Here is a 25,529-nt window from a genome sequence, read left to right as displayed (position 1 = left end):
CGCCGAGGGCTCAGCGCATCTCCCCACTCAACCGCGGGCCGCYCGCGGCGGGACACAAGCACCGAGCGAGCGTGGACTCCAACGCCAGGGCTCACTCCGCTTCCGGCTCCTGGTCCAGCCCCGACGGCAGTGCCACCGCCCCTCTCCGCCCTGCCCTGCCCWGCCCTGCCCCGCCCCGCCGGGCTGCGCTGCGGTCGCTCCGGAGGGAGTTGCCCAGCCCGCGCCAGGGCGGTGCTGTACGGGCGYAGCTCCTGCTGGAGCCGTCGAGGGGGACGCTTGTCCCGCGGTGCCGGTGTGCGCGGTCCGCTCGGCGCCCGGCCATGCTGGTGTGGCTGCACGCACCGCGGGGGTCAGCGCTGCCCGCCCGCCTCCGGCCGCCCGCCCGCCGATAAGCAAAGCCATGACCGCAGCGCCCCAGAGGCCAGATCTCAGTTTTCTGAACGAGGAGGAAGCCAGGGCGATTTTCCAGGTGCTACAACGGGACGCGGAGCTCCGGCGGGCAGAGAAGGACAGAGTCAGGTACTGGCTTTCACCCTYGTCCTGTCGGTGCCCATCGCGCCCGCGGGGAGGCGGAGGGCGCGGAACGCGATTTGCGGGGGGCACRCTGCCGCAGCCCGGTAGTGCAGGGAGGCGAAGGAGCCGCGGCCGCTTCATCCCGACKGGAAGAGCGGGTGAGGGGGCGGCGGGCTGGTGCCCAGCAGGAAAAGGTCTGCGCCGGCCAAGGCGCTGCGCGGCATGGAGTACTGAGCTCCCGGCTGTCCTGCCAGGAGCTGAAGCCAGCCGGCCGGGCACCTGAAGCATTGGGACGTTTGGGAAACACGTGTTGTGACAGAGACGGCTCTGAGTCACTGCTGCGGCTCCCCGTGGCACCTCTCCTTCCCCGGGGAGGAGGAGGAGACCGCTTCTGTGCTTCACCGTGCCGCTGGCATGGGGTGTAGGCTAAACACCGGTACCCGGGAGACCACGGCGGCGGGGAAGTTGTTCCGGACCTTGCAGGGAAATGTGACAGGTCTGCGATTTTTGAGTCGATCCTGGCAGCTTTTGCAGTGAAACCAGGCACTCGCCTGCCTGAAAGGTAGTTCACAAGACTCTTGAAAGTGACTTCGTCGAATTCTCTCTGCCTTGTGATGACCTTGACCTTGCTTCTAGCTCGTATTTCTCCTTTGTGCAATCATCAAAGCTATTTGTGTTAGTAGTGAAAGCAAAGGTCGAGGAATTGAAGTTATGCTGGAAAATGAGCTGCTTATTATTAAGGGTTATCGTTTCTTCCCACAGGTGTGACTTTTGGCACATTGTGAAGTGAGAGGCAGTGTCCTCTTAGATATGCAAGTAGGCATTTTTCACAAGTAATGCTTTCGTGTGAGATGTAGAAGGAATGTTAATGAGTAACACTTGTGTCAAGTGGATTTTTATACTGTGTATTTTTATTTCAGTAAAGTGGATTTTATGATGGGCATGGCTAAATATTATGTGTCAACACTGACTTACATCTGAAACTTGTCTTAGTTTTTATGGCATGTGAACCTGGACTGAGTTAGTTTTTGCAATTTCTTTCTTCCATTATTTGGTATTAATTTTCTTTTTCTGATTAATTTCTGTCCCATGTGTTTTATTATGACTCCCCAAAAAGGAGGAATATTTTGCTGGATATGGGGCATTATGTAGCCGTAAGTTTAAAACTCTGAGTGAGACTAAAGCTGAAGCAAATGCACTGAAACTTCCAATGCTTATAGAGCCTTGTGAAGCAGTAGCCTGCTATTGAGCTTGAGGCTTTCATCTGCCCCCAAATTTGTATTTGTTTCCTCATCTGTGCACTTAGGACTTTGTCAATAGAATAKGTTATGTATGTGAAAGCTGTCAAAATAAACATGGTATAGCAAGWTGTTTCTGGTGATGCTCTACTGAGATGTAGTCTGTTTAAATCTCAGCTGAAGAGGCATTCACAATTTGAGCAGAAGGTAGGTGAAGGGTTTATGACCAAGGCGCCATACTGAAAATCTAGGCTGAGTCCAGGATCTGTCAAAGGTATGTGTCCTTGGGCAAGTTTCTTAATCTCTCTTGGACCTAACAAAAGTACTTTCTTTCTCACTCCACTTGTCTACCTGGTCTTATTTAGACTGTAAGCACTTCAGGCCAGAAGACTCCCATCAGGAGCAGACATATTCCAGTCTGTGTGGTGTTGCCTTGTGCTACTATAATCAAAGTAATGACAGTGATCACCCTGGAGGACCAAATCTTGCAGTTCCTATATGACCACAGTGAGCTGCAGAGGCTCTAACAAAATTGCATTTGTTCTTCTTTGTCCCACATGCCTGCCTTCTTGTCATTCTTATTACTATTATTTTGATAATTAACTTCATAGACCTTTTTTTTTCAGTTTAAAAGTTTAAAAATARTGCTTGAGAACTGTGGCAGCCCACTCCTGGGAAATTTTCAAAGTGTGATTTTGAAGCTTTTTTATTTATGGTGTCAATCAATTGAGGCATATAGGAGATTATGTGGATTGGAAGGAGCAATTTCATTAATACTATTCTTTCTGCACAAAGTGACTGAAGTGAGTTGCCCTTTGAATTGCTCTTGAGCATGGTTTTGGAAAAAGCTAGATGGAGCTAGGCAGGACCAGGGATCAACTCAATAACAACCAGTGGTCAATAACAAACTGGTCAAGTTTTTTCAGTGATCTTCTGTATTTACAATATAGCATGTTCCTGTGTAGACCAATCTAGACTGGATTGACAGACGGAATGGAGCATTTGCTGGCAGATCAAAGTCAGGTTCTAATGATTGCCCTGATCTTCTCCATACTGCTTGATGTCACCCAAGCAAGTACATAGTTGTCTGACATTATCTTAAAAGATCAATGAAAAGTTGAAATCCATTTCAGATATAACTCTGGAATCCAAAAAGCAGGAATAAGCTACTTTTGTTATATTGAAAAATATTAACACCAGTTAATTTTGAAAGATAACATAAGAAAAAATATCAGAAGATGGAATCTGACATTTTCTGTGGTTTATTGTGACTTCCTCAAATGTGTTGAGCTTGCAATTGTTTCCCAACAATTTTTTTTTCATTTCTTATTGCTTATCTACACTGGGCAGAACCACTGGATCTCTCTTCATCCAGACAGCCCATGCCTGTGTGAAACTGAATGCATAACGGGGATATTTTCTGGGRAAAGGTTGCTTCATGCAACCTTTCTTATCTCCCTTTCTCTTTGTAGCTTTTGTGTGCAGCAGAAACATGTGAGTTGGGTTGTCAGTTGTGTGTAGTTCTCAGCTCCACCTGGTGCTTCGTCCGCCTGTTGCTCCTGATGCGCCAGCGCACTCTCTGGGTATCGYTTCATACCTGTAAGTCTGGCCTGGGAGACCTCTCAGTACAGCTTTCGATTTTATATAGAAATGAACTGTRTGTCCTGTTGGACCTTAATTTATTCTTGCTAGGGGCACGGAGCAGAGCTCTTCTTGCACTGTCCTGGCTTGCTGGTTCCCAGGACTGCATTTTTTGGCCTGTTCTCTCCTTCCAGTGCCCTCTCGTGGCTCCTCTCAGCAGTACCTTTGAACAGCCGCCGCAAATCAGCCTTACATGCCTCCTTCTTCCTTGAAATAGAGAAGCAGCAAGTCAGCTTTGGTGTAATTCATATGGCCGTTCACTGCAACAAACGCTGAAAATAGTTCAGAAAATTATGACTCACTTATTTAATAATTTAAAATTAAACTTGGGTAACCCTCGCTTTCAGGTTTCTTTGCCCATCCAATCCAGTTTCATTCCTAATATCAATTCAAAGAAAACTTCATTCATCTGTAAGCATTAGTATGGAAGAGAGATGGATTTAGGGTCTGTATATCAATATGCATGCATTGTTCCATAATAGTATTTGCAGTATTAAGGCAAGTCCCACTCAACTCCTGAAATGCTCTTTTAATAAGCCTGGTTAATGAAACTGATGATTTTACAGATGCTCATGGAAAGAGGTTCCTTGTCACAAGTATTTCAGCTACAATTAGCTGCCCAGGAGAAGATAGGGAGTAATATAGCAGGTTCAGTGCAGTATCTTGTTCAGATAGTTCCCTAACAATTCAGTTTCCATAMGAACACAGTGAATGCTTGCCCAGTTACTAACACCACAGATCAACTTTCCATACATAATGAAATCAGCCTGAAAATCACAACAGAAAAACATTCAAGATGTTATTTGATTTATGGTTTGAAGACTTCAGGGTGCACCCAGCTCATCTTCTCAAGCTTTGTTCTGCAGCTGCTGGGGACAGAAATGAAAAAATAATTGACAGCTCATATTTGCACAGAGAGGTCCAGTTCCCAAAGGCTAAACAAACCTGTAGGTGATTCGCTTTTCTGTCTTTTATCAGTGAACAAAATGGGCCTGGTGAAGGGAGACTGACTACCTTCCATCTCCTCAGGACAGCGCTTTAGAGCCTGGCAGGTAGCAGAGGAACTGGCAGAAAGCCCTGTAGCAAGGCTCAGCAGCATYAGGGCATGCAGCTATGAGATACAGAGGTGGAGCTACTGCCTTTTATCTCCAAGGCAGCTCCTCCCTCTGCAGAGTGAGGAGAGGCAGACAGTGCCCTAGCAGGTGTCATTCCAGTCAGCTTTGAGTCTCTGATGTGTCACAGCGTCTGAGCACTGGGTGTTGAGATGCACCTCCACCTCTGGGATTGCATCAGGGGCCAGCAGCTGAGATGAGAAGAGCAAGGAGATATGGAGCCAGCTACTTAAAAGAGGCAGCAGGTACAGGATGTGGCATGGGAATAGGTAGCTGGTAARGTTGCAGGTTGTCCAAAAAATGAACAGTTGGAAGATACAGTAGAAGAGCTATGGATAAATTGAAAATGCATGTAAAAGACCTCTGTATTCTTTAATAATTAACTTTTATTTAGGAGACTTGGCTGGTTTGTATAGTGCTCCTATTATGACTGCATACAATAGCCTTGTGTTGTTTTCGTTTATGAACGTTAGAGAAAAAGGGAAATACTGTTACATTCACTTTCAAATGAGACATTGAAAATAACTGAGAGACTGAACCACAGAATGGGCAAATTAACTTATCTCCCTGAATAGCAGTTTACTTTCTCGATCATGTTTTGACAACTAAGTATGCATGCATTATGTAGGAATTTTTTTTTCAGTAGAAAGAATGGTAAAAAATTAATTGCCAGCTCTAGAACGTATCTGGCACGTGAACCACTGTGAATTGGAACTGGGAAAAAAAAGGAAGTGGAAATGGAGCTTTTGGGAGAGGAGAGCACTCATTTGGTTTGGTTTAACTTGTTTTGCTCTTTTCCAGATTGTTTTRTGTTTTTGGGGGCATGGGGGTTAGTGGATTTATTTTGCAGATGGCAGTGAGACTAGATGGCAACAAAACAAAGGTTTGYTTTAATTTATCCTCAAATTTAAAGATGAAAAGCATATTGAATTAATTGGGAGGTACAGTCAGCACCACTCAGCGCTCTACTTTTGCTGACCCATTAACATGTGAGTGTTGTGGGAAAGATGAATCCCCTCCTTAGACTGCTCTAGACAGTCTCTGCAATTAATGATTAGGATGCAGTTATTTGTTACAGGCACAGARCTGTTCTTACTGCCCCACAGCAGATCATTTACTGAGTTCATTTGTTGCGAGTAATTCCTTATTGTATTCTCTTCACATTTGCTCTCACAGGTCTGGCAATAGAAGGTGGGACTAAAATGTTGTGTTGGAAATGTATTTTTTTTTTGTTTTTTCCATACTCATAAACTTGGGAAGACATGTTGCAGAAGTGCAGACATAGTCAGTTTTGTATACATTTGAGCATATTCATACTTGGTGCTTCAATTGTATTGTCTTACTTAAGTTTGAGGGGTATGCGATTGCAGGCTTTATTTTGTCGTATTCACAAAGGTAGTCCTGTTTACCTTCTTGGAGACCAAGAATTACTTCTTGGGTCCTAGAGAGCTCCATTTGGGGCTCAACTCCTCATAATTACAAAGAATTTTTARAATCAGCTCCAAAATACATAAGCTGCATGGGTGAGGAGAGCAGGCAGGATACCAGGACAGCACTACCTGGGTATATTGTTATTCCAGTGGAGCTCCCTCCTTGAGCAAAGCATTAATAAAGAAATTCTTTCATAAGAGATACTCCACCCGGGAATGTTTCAGGGTGCAAGTGTTCTATGGTGTCTTGTTTATGGAGGAGAAACTGTCATTACTTACCACTGGTACTGTGCCACTGGCGTGTTTAGTGGTTTGTCAACACTTMCAGAAATAGGTCCTTGAAGCCCTGAAGGGCTAATATGCTAAAGATGTACAAATACAAGCAAAAATGGCAGGGCACACTGGGGTTTAAAAAGCTTTACTCTGGTAAACAATTACTATCATGAGAATCCCATTTTGGGACTTCCCTTGCTTGAGTGGGGGTACTGTAATCAAACACAATTGGTAAGTTGCATATCAAGTTTTTTCTTCACTGTGTTTTTTTAACAGTTCTATCTTGTAGTGGGGTCTGGACTCTGTGACTGGACATGGGGTGAGGAAGAGCCAGGAGAAATGGCCAGGGGCAGGTGGGCACTATGTGTGCCATTTTCTCTGTCAGTTTTTAGCTCTGTCCATCTGGGCTAACTAGCACAAAGTCTGTGGTGTAACTCCAGTTTTACAGCTGCAGAACAGGGTCTGGAYCAGCGTTGCTGCCAGCTCATTGGTCTTGTCCTTTCATARTGAACTAATTTCAGTGTYGATCCTTTCCTCCAAAGATTTGTGYTTTTTGGCRTTTGAAGGCACRGGTTTTCCTMTGGTGTGTGTGGTGGCAGARGGAAGAACCTTTTGAATTGCATTATGTTTGGCAGAGCCTGTCTGTAGGGCACTGAAGCTATTTCTTTCTCCAGGTTGCTGGGGCCATGGTGACTCCCCATGGTGGCTCTCCRTGGGGCTGGCAGGGCAGGGAATGGGCCCCACACCGACGGGCAGCCCCAGCAATGGCTGTGGTGGCATGGCAGCGCCGGGGCCTGGCTGCGGGGCTGAGTCACACCCAGGGCTGGGCTCAGGCCGGCTGAGGGCACCCMGTGCACCACAGCCCGGTGGTCATGGGGCAGAGCCAAGGGCATGTCAAGAAGTCAGGTCAGGGTCACTGGTACCAGAGAGCAGGGTCAGCCATGGCCCCATGATGGCCAGGCAGGCCAGGGCTGAGGGGGCCGGGCTTGAGGCCAAGTTGGGGTGTCAGCCCAGGGGTCTGGGCAGTGGCCGTGCACAGATGGAGCTGGGGATGTGTCTGGGGCTGGAACTGGAGCACRGCCCAGGGGGACGGCCTCYGCTGACACACAGCTCCCWTGGAAAGGAGGGCTCRCCATTGCTGRTGCCTGTGGCTGTTGTCTTCCCGACACCTTCTCCAGGGACACAGCTCTGCTCTTCCCAAGCTGGTCCAGGGTCTAGGCCGCCAAACCCACAGCAATGGGAAGAACATACTCAGGGCACTTTCACCCATGCTCATTCCAACACAGGCCTTGTGCTGGGTCTTTCAGACTGTTGTAGAGACTAATGTTTGCATTTTAAAGTGATCAAACAGTGTAAATTTTTGTGATTTTCACCAAGATTATTGTTATGATTATTGAGCTCACTTTTGTTGCCACTAGGGCTGCCTAGTGAGATTAAGCAAAGACTCACTGTTAAATCATAGGCAGACATTTTCTAAGTCCAAGCTTACTGGTAAAAGTAGAATTTATTGAACTTTGTCTATATAGATAAATTGACCAGGCTTCAGGAATAAATGGGTCGGACACAGCAGAGCAAGCAAGCACTAACTGCTGGGTAGACAGTCAATATGGGAGTCATTCTGGAATAGCTAATGCAGAACAGTCCAATTTTTTTAGGTTTTCCATGGACTTGTGACCCAATTACAGTCTCATACACCTTGTAAGAAGTCTGCGCCTTCTTCTTCTTCTTCTGACTTCCCTGGTTTGATCCATAGTAATGTCTCTGCATTCTCAATACCGTCCRTCTCCTCCACAATTCAAGTGCAGAAGTTAAATTAATAATTGGCATTAGTTGGAATTGGAAATTGCCATTAGGTGGAAGAAGACAGCTTTCCATACTAAGCGAGCAGAGTCAGAGGTGCCTATGAGGAGAAAAGAATGATTTTCCCATGCTGACAGCTTCTACACGCTGTCTGAGTTCCAACACCTTCAAGTCCTTGTATTTCAGAAATAATAAATTGGTTATGCCAGTAATTGAAAAAAGTGTTTCACAGAAAYGTGTCTGGTTCAGAATGGCTGGATATCTCCCCTCACATACTGGCACAGTTGTGCTCCGGTGTGTCCTTAGTGTGTCATGTAGATCTGTCAAATACTGCAGCACCTGCTTGCTGTGTGAAGCCCAAGGCACTGGGGTTTTGTTGGGTTAGGTCCTGATGTACTCAAAGCTCCCATCTCCATCCAGACATGCAGCGCTTGCACCTCCTGCAGACACAGCTCTCSGCAAGGCCCAGCTAATGGCTGGGAGCAAAGCCACTTAGGCTGTGGGTCAGGACTCCAGCTGGTGTTCACTGGTTTCTGTCAGCTGCTGTTCTGATGGCATTTGAAAATTGTTGTGTGTGTCCATCTCCTTTTCTTCTTTTAAATTTAGGTTTTGTCAGTRGTTTGTGTATGCTGAATTCAATTATCCTTTAAAATCTTTTTGCTCTCTGAATCAAGTTTTCAAATCAAATGGAGTTTGGCCCACTGGAGTTTTGAATTTTAGGCAGGGAAACCCCATTTTCTTCTCTGTTCCAGAAGTTTAACCCAGGAGTATATAAACTACGGTCTGACCTCAATTTGGTCTTTCCTGTACTTGTTTTATATTRAAAAATTACTTATTTCCTTGGAGCTTACCATCTGAAAAAATTCACTACTTATGTATTTCATGCAAGAAATTCATTAAAGCGGTTAGGGAAAAATGGGACTTGTTTGAGGATATATGCATCTAAATTTTCATATAAAATATATTTCTAATCTTTCTTTGCAGCCTGAATATGTCTGCATTTTCAACTCCTAATAGATACTATCTTACTTTTTCTCAGTCTTACCTCAGAAATAAGTAAATACATGTACTGGTACCATATTAACTGTGARGAAATACATCAAAACCACAAAACAAAACTAAGCATAAATGATGAAAAGTACAATCTGTTTACACTTTCTAGCACATAAATTACATAGAATTTACTTTGTTGTTGGAATAAGGAACTATTGCACTTCTGCTTGCCATGTCTTTGGATTTTTAGATCAGTAGGGGTCTGAGTGCAGAAAGGTGCAGTCAGGAACAGCTTGCAGCTCTGAGTCTGGGATGCTCTGTAGTCTTTCTGCATTGTAGACTTGTGCATTCTTAAATACATATTTATATATGTATATTTGTGCATTCTTACATACATGTAAAATTATATACATGTAAATGTCATATTTAAAAGTATTATTATGCTATAATAGTTCTTTTTCCAGTGGAAGAGTTGTGATAAATTAGGAGATTCCAAGCTACTATGGCAGAGGGTCTCTGTGTAAGTATACGTTATATACATATATATAAGCATCACATTGGCAGGTGAAAAACATCCACTGTGTCAACTTTTAAAGCTTATATTAATTCTTATGACCTCTTTCCTTAATTGAAAGCAATGTAAATGAGGCTTTTGTAGTGTTATGGTAACACATAAGCTGTGTGCAGGTACAYTCTGACCTGTCTTAACTTCTGTTGTCCAGAGCTGTAAACTCTGCTTGATGTGAGACTCTGCATAATTATCTAAGATTGCAAAGGTGTATTTTGAGAGCCCTAGACTTCAGGCCTAGCTCTGTACAAAAAAATGTCTGAGCCTGCTTGGAGCCTCTCAGTTTTAGAGCTGTGTCCAGACCCATGGGCCATCATATACAAACCTGCTTGTAAAGGTGAGAATTGCTCTTAATTTGAAATCAATTCCCCTCTTTCAGAGTTCTCACCTGACCTGTGGGTTTTTTTCTTGTTTATTGGGTTTTTTTCCTTATATTGTTTGTTAGGAAAGGTTTTGCATAAAGAAAGTCAAACAATAACATGAGGAATAGTATCTGCATTGTGWATCTTTGTAAGGCAGTTAAGTTTATAATATATGGCTAAGCTCTAAATTACTTGCAATAGATGACTGTCTCTTTGCCRTATCTGTGGTATCAATATTTATAAAAGTTGATTGCAATCAACTASCAGCTCTACCCTGGAAGAGTAAATATGTCTGCTGTTAATCATTAGCTTCGGATTTATTGAGAGACTTGATCCTCAGCCATTCAACCCATCATGTGACACACGTGATATACATCTTATATTTCCCTGTAAGATTTCTGTGACAAAAATTCGGGTGCTTAAAACTTGTTCCTGGCATGCAATGTTTTTGGACTAAGACTATGTATATGACTGCAAACAGATCAGAATCTTCACACGGAGAATTATATCCACTGCCCCTATTAGCATGTATTAATATWAATAGAAATTCCTATTAATGAAGTAATCTCATTAGAGACATTAATTACTACTTTTCAGAAGTTATGTGACACACTTWGAAGATGATAGGTGGCTTTTCTTTCCGTTGCATCATGGATTTGTTTTGTTGTTATCATATAATATGGGTAGGTAGCTTGCAAGTATTAACAGCATRGTAGAGAAACATCCTTTTTTCTTGACTCATTTGTAGCCTGTACAGAGACATTGTAACTAATTTATAAAACATTCGCAGAATAGAGCTTTCCCCTGTTTTGCACATATTGTGAATGGAATGGCAGAGAGTCAGCCCAAGCCAGAGAGTCACCAACAGMTGTGACATTCCTAGTGGTATTCCACCTCATTCACTCTTAGTGACCAGCTGCCCAAAGGACTAAAAGCTTCCATTTTCTAAGTATGTATAACCACTAAAATATATGTATTCACAGACTTTTCTTTTTGTTCCAGCAGGGYTGAAATTATGTTTTCACTGTAAACCCAAGGGTAGCTGCTAAAGAAATAGTTTCMTGTTAAAAATAATGTTTTGAGGCATTGTTACACCTTGTGGTGCATGATTAATCACCCTTAGCTCCCATTATTTCAGTTTCCAATGCTCTGTGCTTTGAAAACTTCACTTTTTAAAGACAGTCATTGAACTTCCGATTTCAGAGTTTTAACTGAGAGTTCCTGATTCCTGAGCTGCCAGAACAGAGAGGAGTTGYGTTGTCAGTGCGAGAATTAACCTTTGTTCTTGCCCTTACAACATTTCCCAGTTTTCCATTTCAAAGGAAAGTGTCATTCCATGCTCTTGCTCAGGAAGGCAGACAAAAGCTTCAAGGGGAAARGAGCGTTGGACTTGATGAAAGAAAACGGCAGCTAGTGTAAGTCAGTATATTAATGAGAAGTTATTGTTTTGGAAAGCAACAGAGGTAACTTTTGGTCACTGTACAGAGGGTGCTGAAGTTAAAGAATTGTAGACACAAAGGACATTGTGACTTACAGAGTAGAATTATTCAATGTACAGTGGGAGCCCAGTGAGAGTGTTTCATGTCGGTTCATAGTCTCACTGTCTTTGTGGATTGTGTGTAACAAATGTACACAATGCTGCTGGACTAGGCTGTCTCAAAGCAGGTGATCAGCTTTAATTTAAAAGAATAAATTTGCTGTACAAAGATAGTGCTTACAGAGATGTAATAATGTAAGGTTTTGTGATTTATTCTCCTTTGTAATTAAGGACAGGTGGAGATGGAAGGGTTTTCCTCATAAGCAGACAAGGTAGAACTTTAGTAAGGGGTGAAAAGATGTTCTGTCTTTAACTCACATATTCCCCGACTGCACCCCTGGCACACACAGCACGACTTAATGTGTGAATCTGATACCTGTACTCAGAAGAGGGTTCTAAGAACAAAATTGTATTTCTGATTGCAGATATCTGGTTATGTAACCCTACTTGCTGCTTGAAAGGATACTTCASGGCACATATCAAAATCACAGAAGTGGTATCTTTGTGGTTTAAGTTCTGCCTATTAAATGTACAGTCTGGGAGGAAAAACTAGAGAAGATTAATTCCCTTTCCACTTTCTTCCGACTTCCATCTCCTGGTTTTGCACATTTCCAGAATATAAATATTTAGGTACAATAGTGAGCTGGCAACTTCCTGTAACCAACAAAGTGGAATTGGAAACATATCCATTCAGGTCAGTGCTGGGGGCCCCTGGCCTTCCGAAAGTGCCATTYCTTGGCGCTTCCAGTTGCTCCTTTCCATGCAGGGCTGTCACCACTAGGGGACTCTCCCGCCCGCTCCTGACCTGATGCCAGTTCAGGATAGTGAAAAGTCCTTCCATTACATTTATTGGTGTTTGGGCCATGGTCAAACACTGAACCCGTACACTCTTTGTTCGTCGTTGTTGTGGTTCATCCTCTTTGCCCATGCACATCTTTAGATTTATTGGTCACATACTCTAAATACACCCAAGGGCCACATAGTGGGGTTATGGGCATTATAAAATAAATACATAAAAACAAAAATGACAGAAGGATGAGAAGGATGAAGACTTAGATAGAAAACTAGCATTTCAAGGGAAGAGAAAATTATATTTGGGTGGTTGATTGGCAACCTAGCAGGTTAGATTCAAGCATTATTGCCACCATATTTTGTTCATCAAAATAGAGACCTTGATTTTCCAGACAATTGCTGCAGAAATGCTTAATTTTACAAATATCAAATGTTTTAAAAGTGTGTTTTCAGTTAGAACTTTTCATATTGCCTTGTAGTAAGTGCAACCAAAACAGGAGAGTAATTTTTCCTCTGTGATTCACCTGCTTGTGCATAATGCTGTACATGKAATAATGAGGCTGCCTTGGTTCATTTTCATTAGCCAAACAGACAGTAGTAAGAAAGAAAAAATAAACAAAAGATRCCTTAACGTGAGTAAAAGTATACCAGCTACTAAGAATAAAGACTGCCTTAGAGAACAAACCTGTTGTGTGTCTGACGTGTTAGGAAAGAGTATGTTGACTCTGAGTATCATTGTTTTTCTTCCTGGTAGGATTAACCTGCAACAGGAGCTTCTCTGGCACCTTGGAAACCAGAATGTTGTTGTTATTGCTATTACATGTTTCTAGGAAATGATAGAAATAAATGTTTTTTCAAGTTACTTCAGCTGTGGTAGTCTTCGCCTTTGTCAGTAATACTTCTTTCCCCCTTTTTTTCCATGTAAGATGACAACTTGGAAGTATGCTTTTAAATTATTATCATAAAATTAAAAGGAATTGTAAGTAAGAAAATACTCTTGCATATGGATTTTAGAGCTTCTTGTGGCTGTGAGAACAGGGAGTTTTCTAGAAAAATAACTGATCATAGAGATGATGGAGTTGTACAGTTCACCAGTACAGCATAATGTACAAAGTAGTGGGAAGGGGATAAGTTAAAGTAAAAAATTAGGAAAGAACTTAGGTTCTTTGGGCACTGTTTTGTAACATCTTTAGCCTTTCCTTGCTGACAAAGCAAGGAATCTGAACAGAGTAAAGAGAAGATCTTGGTTTAGGTTACTGTTTTTGCAAGTTACCTGCCTGCTGTAGTTTTTATGTAGTGCTTTCAACACTGTTTTTATCTGCAATCCTTTCAACCTTGTCTTTTCAGACACTGAGAGCTTTGAATCAATGAGCAACTTGAATTGCTTATTCTTCACCTGGTGCAATTCTTCAATCTCCATAGTTGCTGTTTGTTTGTTCTCTTACAAGGTGTGTGGTAAGAGTCCTTTAGGTCCAAATCTTGCTCTGCTAAATTAAATAGGAATCATAATTTMTGCTTTAGCAAAAGTGGGATTTAGTCCTCTGTCCCCTGCAAACAGCAGAGTTCTCCCCAGGTGTCCTATTTGGCAACCCAGTTTCTACTACCTTGAACATATGTGTTCTTCTTTATATTCAGGGTGAAGATGATRAAGAAAATGCCTTTCCTCTTACAGTAACAATTAGCTCCTTATTATCCTAACAGGAAGGGCTACACACATCTATCAACAGTATTTATGACAACCCACATGAATGTCTAGTGCATACAAACATTTAGGTTAACTTTTCCCTGGTGATGTCTATAAGATATACTGGGACATCCTTGTGCCAATAAGGAAGAGATGTTTTTTTAAACAGTGCAAAGAAAWTGCTCTTGAGTGATTCATTAGTTTAGATGCTATGTAGAGTAGTAGAYGGGAAAAGATAATGAGGCTGTGAGGTCCTTTAGGATTGCTGCCTGCTCTGGTTTATGRAGTGGTGTCCTGTAAGTAATCCTGGGAATTGACTTGCCTTCAATCCCAAAACAGTTTGTAAGTACCTTTCCCAGTCACAGTGATGTTGTCTCCTCTCAAAAGATGGTGACTCCAAGTGTACAAAAGTAGCTGCTGACAAATGAGGARTAAGGATAGATGGAGCCGATGGAGWAGCTGGATTGCTACATTTGGTTTAAAGGGCAAGAGGTGTTTTGRCACTCCTCTGAAGCAGTGTCTCAATATATAATTTGTAATCCAAGTAACAATAGTGCTGCCTCAGAGGCAAATTTATTGCAATACTGAGTGCAGATAGCATCTCCTGCTGTAATTGTTTCTTGAGACGGGCYTTCCTTCTGGCTCACAACTGTCGTTCATTAGCATCATGAGGGGGCACGTAAACTTGACAGAGCAGCTTTGTAGGAAAATGATGTGGTTTGGCTGGGAGTCATCGCGAAGGAGAAGTACTTAATAGTCATGCAATACTGCAGTTACATATTGCGTATCGTATTAATGTTATTTATTACTCAAATAACTATGTATATATAGGGTTCAATATATGGGCCTGCGTGCGTKCATAAATATAAATACATACTAGCCAGTTTAAAGGATTAATTTGATGAGCTGGGGAGGACAGCACAATTCAAAAGCAGCCCGTTCACAGATAACGACTACAGATAATGCCAAGCATGTATCAGTAAAGACTTTACAGTGTTTAAGCATTAAAGTCCGTGYTTGTGCAAGACTTACTGCATTTCTCAGTGCAAGGCACGTTGGTGCAGTGCCTGGTATGGTCGATGTTAGAGTGATTACGGGGTTTTTACACGTTCCCTTTGCTCTGGAATGCGTACACGTGCAGCAAGCAGCTGCTTCTCTCTCTCCCGTCGCTTCCCGGCCGCGGGCGCTGCCCCAGGAGCGGTGCTGGGGGTGCTGCGGCCGCTGGGGGGCGCCAGGGCCCCGCCGCCGGTTCCCCGGGAAYGGCGATCCCGCTCCTTTCCGCGGGGGAAGCGCTTCGGCCCGCTGGGCTCCCAAAGCCGCGGGGATGGAGCGCAACACATGCTCTCCACTTGCAGCTCTTCGGCAGAACCGCCCAGGCATTGTTTCTCCGGCAGTCGCTGTGGCTGCGGCCTCTCCCCAAGCAGCTCATGCCTTGCTCTCTGTACTTTTACTCCTCCCAGTATCTTGGATCCCCTTTRGTAAGGCCACAGGAGTGAGGTCACGAAACTGGCTCTTGAGAGCACATTGTTCATCCCCTATTTCACATCAGTGCTAGGCTGCGTTCCAGGCTGCACAATGCATTTACRGTGTTTAGTCACTCCCATGGTGCGGTAATATCTGTGATGATTAAGGTTTTTGCCTTTGTAATAAGTTTATTTGGAATGGCTARTACTCGTGGATGTGGCTGTGTAATCTTCTTTAAGGGAAATAGTMATTTCCCAAAAATTTCTCCCTCCGGCCTTCCTCTTCATCAGATGCCACCAGATGCAGAGTAGGTGCTAATATGGACAATGCGCTTTGTATAAATTCCAGGTCAAAATACATCCATTTCCAAACTAGATATTTAATTTCAAATTTGTTAAATTATGTCTCAGAAAATATTTATTATTATCTTATTTTTWAAATTTAAATTGATAACTGAAACAAAAAAAATTGTGTTCTCTGAGAGCATCTGTGTTCCTAGACATAGGTTTTATAACTGATTAAGGAGGCAGATTTAYATGAAAGCCTTGACCAAACATTGGTATTACATCTCCAGGCTGTGCATGAAGTCTCTTATTTTTGTTAGGAAAATTAATCCACAAGCACCAGAGGTTTATGTCCAAAAAGGAGACAGAGGAGTCCCRYAACTTTATTCATGAATAAAGGGAGAGSTMATGGRCATTTCCCATGGGGTCTTTCAAATTCATAGAGAACACAGCCTTTTTTTATCCTAATTTCCCGGCTGYCATTCCCTCTCTCTTTCCCCATTGGCTGACGTACTTGAGAGGTACAGGCTCCCCRAAACGCCTGATGAACCCCCCATTTCTATCATACATTGCCCCCTTTCAATATACATCTCTGTGTCTCTGCTCTTGTAGTCCATTAACATAGTCTGGGATAAGTCAATCAAAGGAATTCCTATGGAAATCCTTCCCATTGTTTCCTTCTATCTCCCAGTATCAGCCTTATCTTACCCCCCCCCCCCCCCAGTCAGTCTGTTTATACACTCCCTTCTCATTCCTTTCATTTTGTTGCCAWCAGAGTCAGTTGGTGTGTGGATTTGCTGCATTTACATCTGTACTATAGGCATTTGTGTAATGGAATTTGAAAACAAGTAACTTTGCATGTCCCTTGCACTGTTCCCACTCCTTTGCAACTGTACCTTGYTCTTTTATGTCCAGCTAAACAAGTTATTCCTGTGACCTCTTGGTCTAAAACTTGAACTTGCTTCTAAATATGTAAAAGCCACATGTGTGTCGGTTGCTCAGGCTTCTCCTCARTGTGGTAGAACATTCATATTCATTATTGCTTGCTGCCATGCATATTGAACGCAGACAGAATCACTATGCAGCAAGGAAAGACGAAAATGTGATAAACTTGTTTAACATGTTGCATGAATATCTATTAACTGAATGCACAATTTATTGTTCTCCTTTGCATAGGAAATKTGTAGTGGACACCTCACTGTCAGGGCATCAGTGATCTTCCCCTTGAAAACAAAAATAATCTTGTTATTGCTTCTACTAAAATGAGTGAATAAATATCTCAAAAACGGCTTTGTTTAGGGTGTTATTTATTCTAATTTGATTATTGGATCAACTCAGTCTTACTTTCAATTAGTTTTAGAATGTGTATAAATTACCTTATTCTTGCAAGGAAAAAAGATGCACTTCTTCAAGGCAGAGAACAATGCGAGTATATGAGTCATCCACCTAACCTTGTCACATAATCTCATTTTTTGAACTGTAGAATGTTGCTGTCACTAAAACTTTTATGTGATTGCTGTGAATGTATTGTCTCACTGACTTTGTAAAAGTCATTATATGTAGAGATATACGCTAAATACTTTAATGAACAGCAGGTAGAGATCCTAATGATGGGCCTGTAATATCTAAAATGGCTTACAATATTTTTTTTTCCTTTTTAGCAAACTTCTGAAGAGAAAGAAGTCTGAAAAAGGGCTGCAGGGAGTGACTGGAGAATGGTTTGAAGAAATAAAAAGAAGAAAATTTCAGAATTACATTGATGTCAATAGAATGTTAAAACCACCATTAGAGCATCAGATAAGGAAGAGCAAAAACACCCGTGAGTTGTATTTGTCCATTTCCTTATCTATATAATAATGATTACCAAACCTGTGTTTTACAGTATGTCAGAGTGTAATAGTTAAGGAGTTTCAGAAATTGCACTCCGTTTCATTCTCATATTATAGTTTTACCAAAGAGATATTTTCAAAATAAGTATGCTTCTTTAAGCAGATTGTCTTAAAAGTGGAGCTGGGATTCAGAACAGAAAATTCCTGATATTGTTATGCTATAGTCAGAATCACAGTATGGCCCAGGTTGGAAGGACATCAGAAGATCTTCARGTCCAACTTTTCATAGGAAAGGAAACATGGATGAGCTTATTTAGCACCATTTGCAGTCACATCTTGTAAACYTCCAGTGATGGAGACTCTACCATRTCCCTGAGGAGGCTGTTCTAGTGATTAATTGCTCTCAYTGTAAAAACTTGATTTATTAATCAAAATGCAGTTGCTGTAATTATAGTAAATACAGTGGTAGTTTCCCAATCAAAGCAGTGATATTTGCCTTGTACAAAAAGGTTGTGGTTTAACCCAGCTGSCAGCTAARCACTACACAGCCACTCACTCACTCCCYCACAGTGGGAYGGGGGTAAGAATTGGAAGGCTAGAAGTGGATTGGGATAAAGACAGTTGATAGATRAAGCAAAAGTCRCACACACAAGCAARGCAAAGCAAGGCATTCATTCACAGCTCCCCACGGTCAGGAAGGTGTTCAGCCATCGCCAGGGCTCCATCACRTGTAACGGTGACTTGAGGAGACAAGTGTCATCACTGTGGATGTCCCCTACTTCCTTCTTCCCCTAGATTTTATATACTGAGTACGATGCCATATGGTATGGGAGATCCATTAGGTCAGCTGGGGCCAGCTGTGTCCCCCTCCTGYCTCCTTRTGCACCCCCAATCCATTCACTGKTGAGKTGGGGTGAGAGGCAGAAAAGGTCTTGGCTCTGTTGTAAGTAAGGAAAGCARTAAGGAAAACATCCCTGACTTATCAATACTGTTCTCAGCACAAATCCAGAGCATTGCCCTGTATTAGCTACGATGGACATAATTGTCACAGCCTTCTCCTTGCCCCTTCTCCATCTTGGATTTACCCATATGCYGCAGTCTCTCAGGGGTATACATGCTCCAAGTAGAACCACAGTCTCTCCAGGAATTTACTTGCTGTGGCATGGACTTATCCACAGCCCCATCTGAGGTCTTGCACCTTTTGTAGCATGGCCTCCTCCATGGGYCGCAATGCCTTCAGAAATGCACCTACTCCAACCTGGCTTTACCCATGGCTGCAGTCCCTGTAGGAGAGTACCTCCTCTGTTGTGGTCTTATCCATGGCCACACACTTTTAGGTCCTCCAGCATGACCATGTGCACAGCCACAGATATTTTGAGGTGTACCTTCTCCAGTAYGGACTTATTCTTGTCCACAGTCCCTTCAGAGGTATACCATAACCATGGCACACAACCATTCCACCACGGAGCACTAGGCTTTAATGTACAGCCTRGCAAGCAAGCCCCATGGCAAGCACAGGAGCYTGTCTRTTAATAGCTAAACAGCAAGAACAGTGATAAATTCAGCCTAGCACAATCCACTGAAATCTGTTGTTACCTTCAACATTCCGAGCCCCACACTGGGCATCATAAAGGATTCTTGTGGTTTAACCCCAGCCATCAGTGAAGTACCACTCAGAGGCTCATTCATTGGGCCCCCATCAGGATGGGCAGGAGGCTAAAAATGAGAGAACTCRTGGGTTGARATAAAGACRGTTTAATAGGTAAAGGAAAAGCCTTGCAGATGAGGAAGGAAAGCAAAGAATTAAGTTATCCAGTTCCTGTGGACAGGCAGGTGTCCAGCCGTTCCCAGGAAAGCTGGGCTCCATCACACACAATGGGTGCTTGGCAAGACACACACTATCACTCTGAATGTCTTCCCTACCTTCTTCTCCCCTCAGTTTTATATGCTGASCATGGTGCCAYATGGTCTGGAATGTCCCYTGGGTCAGCTGGGGCCAGCTGTCTCAGCTATGTCCCCTCCYAAYTCCTTGTGCACCCTGAGCCTWCTTGCTTGTAGGGTRARGTGAGAGGCAGGAAAGGCCTTAACTCTGTGTGAGCCCTGCTCAGCAGTGACTAGAGCATCCCTATGTTACCAACACTGCTTCCAGCACAAATCCAGAACTGAGGCCATGCAAGCTTCTATGGAAAAAATTAACTATACCAGCCAAAATCAGCACCAAAAAAATTGGTTTTACCTAGTTTCCTTAAAAAACTAAAAGCACCTAAATGACATTTGRAATAAGTAGATGGGTTTGAGGGAGAAAGGTTTAAATATACAAATGGAAAGTTTTTTCTGGTAACACCAGGTTAAAGGCATGCCAGTGCTTATTATCAGGGCGAGTGTCAAAGCTGTCAAAGCCTGAAATGTTGGCCTGACCAGGAAGCAATTTCTTGAGATCTCATTTCACAGGTTCTGATGCCCATCCAAAATGAATATGCACAATAAACATGGTGTCCTATAAAAAGCATGATGTTCTGTACTGTCTTTCATCTTCCATCCAGATGGTTTTCATGCATAATACATGCTTTTATTCCATTCACACTTCTACATGTTTTTCATTGAGCTCTTCCTATTTGTGCTTCATAGCAACTGGAAGCAGAGTCATGCATTTCAAAAGAAAACTCAAACCCTAAAAAATTCCCTAAAACTACAGACCTACACAGAACAGATCTCAGTCCTTCCTGACCGTTTTCCCCCCTCTAGTCCACAGCTGCCTACTATTTTTCTCTTTCAGATATGGTCTAATTGATGGRTTAGCTAACTAAACTCTGTGTAATTGTTCTCTGGTATTTAGCTTTGAAASCTCTTGTTTCTATTTCAATCTGAARAAGGGGTTGTGTGCCTCAGAGRCTTGTCTGRTATTTCCAACTGTATAAATTGCCTAAATAAAAGGTRCTACTTCTACCTGTAMGYCTTGCTGTGTCTATATCCCTAGACCATCCTGGCTATGGCAGAGTACCATTACAACTCTCCTGATGTCACCTGCATTGTCAAGTCAATGCCACCAAGAGGTTAGGCTCTGAAAGGACTAAAGAATGTGGCATTTTGAAGTACACTTGATTGCCACTAAAGGGAAACCCATATATTTCACACAAGATTTAAATCACATTGCATTAATTATTCACTTCATTTTGCATAATGTCCCAAATGGTGCCCCTTGCTATTGTTATAAATGACACTTTGCTCTAATTTCTGGGTTTACTTTCTCCTATAGTCATCAAATAAGCCATTTTCAGGCTGTTGTATTGTTTCAGGCATGTGTTGTTTTAAATGGAAAAAAATCATGTCGTGCTGAGTGAAGTCTTGTTTCCTTATATCCTCAAATTCCCTGTGGTGTGTAGCAGACCCTGCAGTTTCTTTCCCTAATCTATGAGTAATACTCATCATGCTCACCTTCACACCAGATGCCAGCTGCTTTTCCAGGCAGACGGAGTTTATGTTGCATTTGAAGACAGCAAAACTCATAACCTTCCCARATAAATCATTCACCATATCTTGCATTGAAAATACAGTTCTGATATGCAGTTTGTAGCAGAAAAAAAAAGGTACTCCAGTGGCCACAGGAATCCCATCGTAAGGAATTCTATGAYACAGAAGACATGTTAGTCTGAGTTAATGTTATGTAGTTACATTACATTACTACATTAAGTAGTTGTATGTTCTGGGTTGTCACATTTGCTCAGTGTGTCATATTTCTTAAAAACGTGAAAAGAAAGTGAGTAATGATTGTGGGTGCCTCAATTTTCAAATGTTTGATTTGCCTATACTTTAAAACAGTTACAAATTTCGAGTGATTGAGTGCTGATTGCTTTCTGAAAAGCAGCCTCGTGTATCTCACGTGCATCATCCAAAACCAATAATACCTTTTGAAACTTTAGACCTGTTTATCTTTCTGTCTTCTAGTTAGTCATTATAAACCAGCATGTCACAWAGTCTGTCCAAAAATGTCAAAACTGGATTTTCCTGACATAAAAGGTAAGCAAAAGAAAATTGTATATGAAGACAACATTTATGTATATATTTTAATACTGTATTTATTAAGAACTTGAAACTCTTTTTCATGTTTTTAGATCATAAAGAAATAAAAATGTCTTCCCGCACAAACCCTCAAACACAAAAGARCACTTCAGCCTCCTTTCTGGGGTTCAGATCACCTTTTGCTTGGCTTTCCTCCTTTAGAAAATCAAGGAAAACGCAGWCTCAGAAGCAACCACGGTGAGCTATAATCAGAACATGTATTATTTCCAGCTTTAAAAAAGTCTATGAACTGTTCTGTGTTTTGCTTAGAAAACTTCATATTATTTTTCCAGTCTCTTGCTTTTCACCTCATTGGGAGGATTGGGATTTTACTTGGTCATGTAATGGGAGATTATTTGTATTTAGTCAGAAAAAAGAGGACCAAGTCACAACCAATAGGTAGAGTCTCTTGGCTAAATCTATTTTGCTCAGGTTTTGCATAAAGGCTTAAAGTATATGAAAGACCATAGACTTAGGAGCAGCTGCATGCTSTTTTAATTCCCTCTTGAGGACACGGTGTAAGGTGCATGGTGTGATCTGGTGCCCTGTGGCTCTGATACAATAGGAAAGCTCAGCTTTCCCAAGTCATGRCAGAGAGTACCAGCCCCAGGCAGCTCTGCTGCGTCAGTTCCCACCATTTCTAGCTTAGAGGCAKCTTAAAGGCAGCCCGGCAGCTTTGGCTCCAGCCAGGCAAACTGGACGGCTCTTGGCGCTTTTGCCTTTTGTGCTTTGTCAGTGCTTCATTTTCAGCAGGATCTGAACCAAAGAAGGTCTCATACACMACTCTGGAGCTGCTGTTTGAAGAGCATCCTTCTCCTTGGCCGTCCCCAGGGTTAAAGCTGCTGTTTAGAGGGAACAGGATGGGGGGAAGCTACAGTCAGGCTAGTTAGGCTCTCTTAACTTTCAGCCTGTATGGCCATATTGTCAGCAGCACGTGAAGGAAATCTCACTGTTYTTGTGTGCATCTTAGGGTAATGCTTGGCACTGGCAATCACAGGTACAGCTGCATTGTGCAGTGTTCTGAAAGCCCAGTATAAAGGTGCAAGGTCTTTGGTACCAGACTTTGATTTTCACTTGGTGAGTCTCAGATTGGTATTCTGTCTGTGCCTGGRGCTCCCTGCTGCCATGATGGTAAGACAAGGAGCAGCTGTAATAAACAAGACAGGGAATGCAAGCCTCTAAAGAAATTATGATTAGTCTGATRTGTAGGTTTTGTAACAGAGCAGCTTGCCATTGTGGAGTGTTTGTATCAAAGCAGGAGATTTAAGGAGAGGTTTGAGTAGAGGCCATGAGGATAGCTTTGTGAATGTTCACTGGCAACAATTCCCTTACATAACAACACAACATAGAAAAAGAAAATGCAAGTGTTAACACTGCTCCATACCTGTCATCTTCTTCCTCCTTCATGTGACCTGGTAATGCCCCTCATCCTGGAACACAGAAACACTGGGCCACAGTCTTCCCTGAAGAATAAAGGGACACTTGTGTAACCGAGAATCAGATTTCAAGGGTGCTTTATCCTGGTGTACAGTGAGGTAGCCAATGCACACATGAAGGCTTTGCTGTAGAATCTCAGCACTGAAATGATTTCTTAATTTAAGAAGGCAAAAAAACCAAACYGTGCCTACTCATTACGTCAGCTTTTTTTCCTGTGTGTTTATCTGGCTTTTCCATGGAAAATCTATCGTATCTCAGGCTCAGATGCCTTTGATTTCGGACCGAGCATAACTTGAAAAATAAACAAGTCAATCCTGACGTGTAACTGAGCTGATTGCTACATTTTCTAGTCACGCCTCTCTGTTGAAAACTTCCCCCACCCTCTTCTAGGTGTTGCCGTGGCATGTGGTTTGCTTTATGCATAGGCAAAGCACTGAAATAATCTGCCTCTCACCAAGTAGAGTTATTTTGGAGAGCTAGTGAARCACTGTAGGACGCAGCACTGTAAATCCTGTAAGTAAGCCTAGCTAGCAGAAGATTTTCAATGGCTAAACATTAATGGCTGGTTAGAGGGTCCTTTCAGTTCTGGAGAGACAGTTTCATCAGCTGCGGTGGTGTTTTACTGTGAGAATAAATTATGGAGGCTGCAAGAAGGAGTGCACTTACATGGAGATACAGAAGCTGCTAATAAAAGGTTTGTAACTGTAGTCTGAAGKCAGTGAAATGTTTGATCACTTTTGGTTCAAAGGTGTTGGTGTTATTGAATTCATTCTTATTATTTTCTAATATATAAGTGTGATTAATCCCGGACAAAAATGCTGTTTAAATGTGTTYTCAGCATATGTCAGTTATGCATTTGATTTTTTAGTTGGCTTCTTATGTAGTACTGATAAGAATAGTATCGAAAAAATGGATTTTAACTACATTAGACAGCTTGGAGGTAGCCAAGGGAAGACAGGTGCCATGCCTCTGTGGAAATACTAACTCACGGAAGATTTTAATTCATGGATTTTTATTATTGTTACCAGTAGTGATAGTTATCTTTTACTTTTAATCTTACATTTGATTCTCATTAAAATGATACATATGTATGYAAATGGAAAAGTATAAAATATAAATTCTTGTTTTCCATACTGAGTAGTATTTTCCAGATGGCGAGTCTTTCTAAACCTAAGCATCWATTTAGCTTCTTTCCTGTTTATGAATAATAGAGAATATTTGCAAGTGTGTGTGCATGCATTGTGTGCAAAATAAGGTAAACACTGCTCAATATCATTAACTAAAAAAAGAAACAGAATTACTGTTTCCTAAAATTGAGCAATATTTCTCTGAAAGTAAGCAAATTTAATTTTGAAATGCTGAAAAACTTTAAACTGTTGGTAGAAAATAATGAAGCAATTTGGGAAGTGGAGAGATTGGCATAGGGAAAAGATTAAAATAATGTGTAAATAATGTCTGTATAAAGTAGCAGGGAGAAAAGTAAAGCAGGATGCAGTGACCAGTTATTTCTGAAAGAACAGTGACAATAAAGACATGGATGAATTTGGAATTTGCCAGAGGTGCAAATGAAAATTTAAATTTTGCCTAGACTAGCAGAAGACATGTATAACTGACATTTCTAACATGTCTACTTCATGTAGGTTCGTTGCAAGGAGCAATTAACACAACATTAAGTGAGGAGAGCTGTAGAGTAGCTTTGMACAGTAAAGCTGAAGAAGAAAGCTTCTAATGAAGCTTTTGTATTTTGTTTATGCATATAACTAAGGTTCCTTGCTAAGCCRCAGGATTTTACTGAACTTAATTTGCAAGAAATCATTGTAAAAACTCTGAAACCTAAGTTTCGTTCTTAATTTGTTTTAGAAGGATTAAAAACTTATTCAACTTTATTTAACTTTAAAGAAGAGCTACATTTCTGAGTTTGGTTCTGTAAACTTCAKTCAACGGGGAAAGGTAACCCACTAATTTAATGGCTGTTTTTATTGAGTGCTACAAGGAAAAATCAGGAATTTCAGATTCAGACTGTCTAGCCAAATCCTAAGCCCACTGAAGTCAACAGTCTTGTTTGGTTTCAGTTGGACCCCATGTCAGAGAGGAATCCTGGTTTTACAGWTCACAATTACAGAAGCAAAAACAAATTGCACCTTTCAACTGTTCTTCCCTGCCTGCAAGCACATTGCAAACAAATGACAAAGCACTTCAGGAGGAAAGGCTGGGCCACAAAGAACTTGCCAACAAGCCGGTTTATACTTGCTGTTGAAGCACAATAAAGTAGTCTGCCTGAGCATAAGGAGCTTTWAAGAGCCTAAGAACAAGGTCATTCAAAAAGACTTTGAGATAAACAGGACTGAGCAGAACCGTGTTTCCCTACTTCATTTTCTCTCAAGAATTAAATTCCTGGGAAAAAACAGTTTCTGAGACAAAGAAGAACTGTCAATAAGCATAGGCTGAACAACATTTCCTTCAGGGCTTTTGAAGGGACTGGGACTGCTTAGTTATAAAATAAGGATCTGCAG

At 41.9% G+C, this 25,529-nt stretch overlaps 1 protein-coding gene across 6 annotated transcripts in view; it reads left to right on the top strand.

Moving 5' to 3' along the window:
• Window positions 1-249: 249 nt before the first annotated feature.
• Window positions 250-25,529, top strand: part of EXPH5 (exophilin 5) — a 36,273-nt gene continuing 10,993 nt past the window's right edge. Inside the window, exons 1-4 of one of the 6 annotated variants that reach the window (XM_057372503.1) lie at window positions 250-519; window positions 17,353-17,510; window positions 21,466-21,537; window positions 21,633-21,777. In XM_057372503.1, the coding sequence (XP_057228486.1) occupies window positions 401-519; window positions 17,353-17,510; window positions 21,466-21,537; window positions 21,633-21,777 (494 nt within the window). In that variant the 5' untranslated portion in view covers window positions 250-400. Of the gene's footprint in view, window positions 520-970; window positions 1,076-4,607; window positions 4,750-11,328; window positions 11,346-17,352; window positions 17,511-21,465; window positions 21,538-21,632; window positions 21,778-23,393; window positions 23,711-25,529 lie in introns of those variants that run through there. The other 5 variants (XM_057372507.1, XM_057372505.1, XM_057372508.1 and 2 more) reach the window with 5 other exon arrangements.

This window comes from Malurus melanocephalus, unplaced genomic scaffold (genome assembly GCF_030028575.1).
Source record: "Malurus melanocephalus ecotype Western Australia unplaced genomic scaffold, MMel_1.1 scaffold_172, whole genome shotgun sequence".
Lineage (NCBI taxonomy): Eukaryota > Metazoa > Chordata > Aves > Passeriformes > Maluridae > Malurus > Malurus melanocephalus.
The sequence above is the reverse complement of the archived record's forward strand: the minus strand, read 5'-3'. Positions and strand labels throughout refer to the sequence as shown.